General features: G+C 35.9%; 1 protein-coding gene across 4 annotated transcripts in view; it reads left to right on the top strand.

Moving 5' to 3' along the window:
* NT5C3A (5'-nucleotidase, cytosolic IIIA) overlaps nucleotides 1-6,462 on the top strand; it is a 14,498-nt gene that overhangs the window by 405 nt on the left and 7,631 nt on the right. The window contains exons 1-2 of one of the 4 annotated variants that reach the window (XM_035890849.1): nucleotides 82-142; nucleotides 2,775-2,825. The exons of 1 other annotated variant lie outside the window; for it this stretch is intronic. Coding sequence is in view for 1 of the 3 variants with exons in the window: in XM_009635296.2 (XP_009633591.1) it covers nucleotides 41-142 (102 nt within the window). In the remaining 2 variants the exon portion in view is untranslated. Of the gene's footprint in view, nucleotides 1-35; nucleotides 143-2,774; nucleotides 2,826-6,462 lie in introns of those variants that run through there. 2 more of the 4 variants (XM_009635296.2, XM_035890848.1) reach the window with 2 other exon arrangements.

The following is a 6,462-nucleotide window of genomic DNA, read 5'->3' as shown; positions in this document are numbered from 1 at the left end:
TTTTTTAAAAGGATTTGGTTGGTTTTTGTTGGCAGCCTGTATGCAAGCCCTGCATCTCTGGACTCTGCTTGCCACCTATGCTGTTGCAGTAGGACAAAATCAAGGACAGAAGAATCAGGAGTGCCCTAAGCTCAACGCACAGGTACTCTCCTTTAAAAGCACAAAGAGGAAACGCTGTTGTCGTGTTTTCTGTGAACTCTTTCTCTCCAGATTTTTTATATTTTTTTTTCCAAACTAAATATCAGAATCCAGCACATTAAGTATTTTACATCTTTTTAAGATGTAAATAATTAATCAAAATAAACAAAAATTATTTTTAATACGCATCCTATTCCATTTCTTAAAATAGCTTAGGTAGTGAAGCTGCTTCTAGTTATTTCATATAACCTGTGCTGGGTATCTAGTTTTGCAGCGTGTTATCAAGCAACTGTGAAGATCCTCAGTGTTCTGTTGTTTCATTTCCATAACAATATTTACCTGTTTACTTCTAAGATAAGTAGTCCTAAGGCTATTTCTTGGCAAAACTACCGAAAGAGTAATTTGGTAATTAGTAGTGACTAAGGATTTGTTACCATATTTGAGTTTACATCCTATGAATATAAAACATATTTTGGTTTTGGTTTTCTGTAATTACAAATTAATAAATATCTCTCCTGAACTCATGTTATGGTAGCAGACTGCACGATCACTAGTGCAGTTCTCCTAGCTAGCCGCACATCATGGAGTGACTGATGTGACTACACTTGCGCCCAGTAGCTTTTAATGTTCCTGTCTAAAAGATAATCCTACTAACGGGGCTGCTAAGAGAAACCTATGTTGCACTCATGGGCCAAAATTGAAATTGTCAGAATTAAAGCCCAAACTTGGTTTATACAGATATGAGCACATGTAGCTATATACAAACAGATATAGGCAGAGGAAAAGATACGCACACACTCCCATTCTGTGGCTTTTGTTATGGCTTCCCCACTTCTTGCAACTCATACATTGCAAATAGCAGAAGTTACATGAAGAAGCTTGCCTGCTTTTCAAAAGTTTTTTGGTAAGCTTTGTTTTCTAGGGTAAGTAGATGAAAATAATGTTCTGTAGTAATATCAAAAAGAAAAAGGGAGTGGGAAATCAGCTGCAAATGTAAATTAAGGAATGTGACCCTTTTCTTTATAATTTCACCAAACTTACTTTCTGCCACCAAGAATACTGAAACCAATTTTCTGTAGCTTGCCAGGGTATCAAATTTCACAGCTATCACTGATGCCATGCGCTGCCTTTTTTGGTACATGTCCATAAGTAAGTATATGTGATAGCCAGTCACAGACCTTGGAATTGAGCATTTGCAGTTCCCAAAATAAATGTCATTTATTCTTGGTTTATACTCTTTTTATCTGGAAGCTGTTACGATAGACTAGAAATAAAATTTACAAATAATTGAATCCTATCCATTTTATCACTTCGATTTGCATTTTCCTTGTTCAGAAGTAACATTAGTTGTTCCCTTTCCTTGCCAGCCCACCCTGGTTTGTCCTCTGTATCAAAAGTTAATAGTTTTGGAACCCAGTCTTGTCTAAGGCAGGCTTACCAACAAAGTAGGAAAAAAGAAATTGTGTGATAATTGAAATTCACATACTGTCAATAGTATTGCGACTAGTTCTTATTCATTGTCTTCCCAATTTTATAACATGGTCATCTGAAATTTTGTGGAATATTATATTATTATGTTGGTAAGTGCAAGAACAGTCCTTATTATTCAGAATTGCTGACACCTAACAAAGTACTCTATCAATCATGGAGAATTATAGAGAAGTTCCCTTAAAATTTTATCCACCCATAATGCAGGGTGTTTTCTTAGCAGTGTTTTTTGAGAGACATCCATACTAGATCAGTCTTTGTAAAATAAGAAAGCTTTGTATTTGCCAAGTAGTGTAGGTTTACAGGGTATCAGTATAAAAATACTTGGCCCCATTTTTTTTATATCCTTGGTCAAAGCATTACTTAGCAGACTTATGATGATAACTTTGTATATTTTTGGTTATTACTAGTAATATTTCAGGCTGTGTATCTGGATTTGATAGTGAAATGAGCCATATCTCCATGTAGTTAAGATAGCAGGTCATTCATCAGGTCATCCTTCCCAATTTAAAATTACAGATAGTGAAAACACCAGAAGGTCCCACAGTCGTCCTTTATATGATTGTATTAGCTACTCTCTTACTGGACATTATTTTTCAGGGGGTTTTCTCTCTTTTTTTTTTTTTTTGGAATCATAGGGTCTTACATTATTGATTTACTGGGTAGGAAAATAACTGCTGTATCTCCAACACTCAGTGAAGTTCAGTATAGTCTTAACCCCAGAATATGACATTACACCCTGTGCACAAAATCAGATATTAATTCCCTAGGAGACGTGATTAGAAATGCCTACTATGGCATCTGTGAATTCACTTAGATACCTGTCTTTCATTTCAGTGGTGATCACCAACTCCTGTTTAATAATCCAGCCAATGCAGCATGCACTCAGATATACGTTGTCTCAAATACTAAGAAAACAGTATCTGTAAACAGCACCCAGATACAACATAAAAGCAGCTGTTTGCACTCTTCCTGTCCAATTGTGCTTAAGAAACTTTATTTCAAAACTAGAATTCAGTATTTTCTTTACAGTAAATACTTATCCTCTTTATTTAACCCAGCTACACAGATGCATGTCTTACGTACTAAATAGACTCAGAATTTTCAGAACTATCCTTGTTGTAAATGACCCATTCTGTGGTTTGTAGGACTGGGGGATTTCCAAACCTGCGTGATTCCATTACTGTTCATTCATCCAGGTATGACTATAACATTGTTGGCTACAAAAGAATTTCCTGCATCCTTATTCCAATTACCTGCTATCACAAACAAGCAGATATTTTTTTTTCCTTTTCATAAATCAAACTAAGTTCAACCATTAAAATAATCTTTTTCAGTTTTGTTCTCCTTGCTTCTCTTTGAAGGCTCCTTAAAAAATATCAGGGACTAGAAACTTAACTGTATTTGTGGCCCATGTTTATGCCAACCACAAATTACCTTTGGGAGCTGTCATTTTTTAATATGTGTTTTAAACACTGGTAGGTCTCTGAGCTATTTCAATAACATGTAGATGTCCTTGATAAGAAAGCAAAAACTCTTCTCACACTCTTCTCTCCACTTTTTGTGGTGTGCACAACTGGTGCATCAGAATTTTGGGCCTTTTGTGTATACCAAGTTGACTTCTACAGCTCTATTAAACAATTAATAGACAAATGTTATCAAATTGACTGAACTTTTGTTATTAGCATTTTGTCACTCTGTTCTTTCATCTGTCTTATCGGTTCTTTCCAACGTGAATCTGCTTGTCTCAACTCTGAAGAATGGCAAATATGCAACAAAAACCCAACAGCTAGACTGGCAGAAGCGTAAGACATTGAAGGAGACAGTTTGCTAGAAAACTGGTGACTGCTTGTTAGACAGTTTCATTTATTTCTAATATAATAATGATAAAGCCTAAATAAAATAATTGCTACTTAATGTTCAGTTGCAAATATGAATACAAGGAGCTAGTGATGGGGACAGTGGCTATTTTGACTAACTATGTCTGAGGCTTTATCAGATGCCATATCCATAATGAAGACTTGGTCCTGCCTGTGAAAGTGCCCATGAGATTGAAATTGTCCGAGTTACACACACTGCAGAGTATTTTTGTTTCCTAAATTAAAATACTCTTCAACTGACTTCAATTCTTGTGTAAAAAATGAAAGATGCATTAGAAATAAATGAACCTTAAAAACTGATCGTGAGTAGGAGTATCAGTTTACAACATCAAAGCAGGAAGCTTTCATCATACTCAGTCTTAAGCAATGTCTTGTTTAACATCATCTACTGGAGTGTTTACTAAGGAGGTCTTTCCTCAGGTTGTTTCAAGAACTTACGAAAGGCTTCAGTCTGAAATAAAACATTAGTGAGCAATCCAACTTTCCTCATACAGCCTCCCCCTCTGATCTCTCCATGTCCCCTAACATCTGTTCTGTTTAAGTCAGTTATATTAGGAAGTCTGTTGCTTAGTATCTAAGTAAACCAAATAATGTTTGAACTACTTCTTACAAAATGATGCATTTAGATTTCACTTTGTTTAGTTTTTGCATTCCAAGTCTAAAAATACAGATCTAATTTGTCTCCTGAAAGTCAAAGGGATTAGATTAGCCAATTTACAATGAAAAAATTACAAAACTGAGTCAAATTGCTTTATCTTTCATTATAGAGAAAAAAATGCTGTATACCCACCAAACAAGTGGTAAGGTTACTATTGTTTACCAGCACTGTATAACATACAAAAGAAATACTATAAAACGCCTTTAAGGAGTTGCAGATTGTTAATTTTGTGAAGCTAGATCAGTTGACATACTTCTGCTGATAATTGTGAATAAATATCTATAAATGCTTTGCAGATGTATTTCTCAAAAGATCAGGGAATTCTTTATCAGGTGTTTTTCAGGATTTTTTTTTTTTTTAAAAACACTCATTAGCTTTCTCAATGGTTTCTAGTTTGGGATGTAGCTGATAGTTGGAAGCCAATCCTAATGTACCTTTTTTGAATTTGCTGTGCTAATAAAAGTAACAAGGCACTACAGCCACATAGAGAACAACTATCTTGGTTTAGCAGGTACCATTTTTACAGAAAATGTCTTTGCCATAGGATGGCAAAAGAAAACCTTAATTCTTTCAAACTGAGTGAAATAAATCCAGTTTTTTCTTTATGAGACTGCTAAAGCAAAGAAGTAGTAAATACCCTGTCATGACTTAAGAATTTCTGGCAAGATATTCTGGCATAGGTGAAACTTTTTAGATGGGTGGAAAACCTTGGCAATCTATCAGAGACTCCTGATTAGGGTTTAAGAAGGATTTCTATTTTCTGTTTAGTGTCTTTGAGGATATCAGCCAGAAGGTAGCAGTAAGCATACTGGGGATTAGAATTATTTGTTATATTGAAAAATAGGAGCAATGATGGTTTGAAGTTGTGCCAGGGCAGGTTTAGGCTAGACATTAGGAAAAACTTCTTCACCGAAAGGGTTGTCAGGCTCTGGAATGGGCTGCCCAGGGAGGTGGTAGAGTCCTCATCCCTGGAGGTACTTAAAAGAAGGATAGATGGAGGTGCTTAGGGACATGGTTTAGTGGTGGGATGGCAGGGTTAGGTTAAAGGTTGGACTCTATGATCTTAAAGGTCTTTTCCAACCAAAGCGATTCTATGATTCTATGTGGAAGAAAAGATACAATCCAGCAAGGCTAAATGTAGAAGTTAGCACTTTGTGCAGCTACCTGTTTCTGCCTAGAAAAATTTGAAGAATATTTGGTCATTACCAACTGAACTTGAATCATTATCACCATATTGCTGCTAACAAAGTAAGTATATTCAAATGTATATGCAAAGATACTACCTGAAGACATGGGCCAAAGCAGCCCTTCAGCTGAGGCCTGAAAAGAGCAGAGCAGAAAGGTAATACCCAGAGTTACGGATGCTGTGTTTCAAGAATGATATGGTTCAAACGGATGGGCCAGAACAACATCAAGAATTGTCAGAGGTTTAGAAAATTGTGCTCTGCAAAAGAAGAATTAAAGAAATTGGGGTTCTTTAGTTCAGGAAGAAGGGAAAACTTTCCGTGAGCACCTGTGAAAAAGAATAATTTCCTCCAAGTTGAATGACCTAAATTTAAAGTAAAGAAGGTTAAATAGAAATTAAACAAACTTTTCTGAATGTAAAGATAGTTCAGCACTAAAATATGTGGTTGAGGAAAGTGAGGAATATGTGAGTGAAGCTTTTGAAGAATGGGTTAGACAAGTGTCTGCTGAGAATGATATAGCTGTAATAGTTTGCTCCTACCTGAGGGCAGAGTGGACTAGAGCCGATATGTAAAGGTAGCTCCAGCTTCTTTTCCCTGACACACAAATGTCTTTTCTGTTACAAATGCATGTGTTTGCAAGACTTTAAAATGTCATCTTTTTCTTAAATGAAAACCTAATTGCAATTTGACTTCAAGTTGGTTGTTATTAATAAACAAAAGGCTTAGTAGCATCAAGAGCAGGAAGAAAGAGTATTGCTGATATGAGAATTCTTGTGCCAGAAATGTGTCTGGAAGTAGAAGCTGCTTTTCTTTCTTTCTTTCTTTTTTTTTTTTTTTTTTTAATTAGCTCATTGCAGCAAAGATTACATGCTAGGTATAAGAAAAGGAAAGCTGAGTGATCAAAATGTGAAAAATGTAATTCCTGGTAATTCATCATCTCTCACATTCTATACACAGAAATTTACTACTCATAAATGTCCATGTAGACAGACTGCAAGTGTCTGATGCCGTTGCTTTAGAAAGAGCCCATACATGTGCCCATTTTCAAAAAGGGTAGAAAGGAAGACCCTGGTAACTACCAACCTGTCAGCCTCACCTCTGTGCCTGGGAC

The sequence above is a fragment of the Egretta garzetta genome, unplaced genomic scaffold, assembly GCF_000687185.1.
Source record: "Egretta garzetta isolate BGI_Z169 unplaced genomic scaffold, ASM68718v1 scaffold713, whole genome shotgun sequence".
NCBI classification, from domain to species: domain Eukaryota; kingdom Metazoa; phylum Chordata; class Aves; order Pelecaniformes; family Ardeidae; genus Egretta; species Egretta garzetta.
The sequence above is the reverse complement of the archived record's forward strand: the minus strand, read 5'-3'. Positions and strand labels throughout refer to the sequence as shown.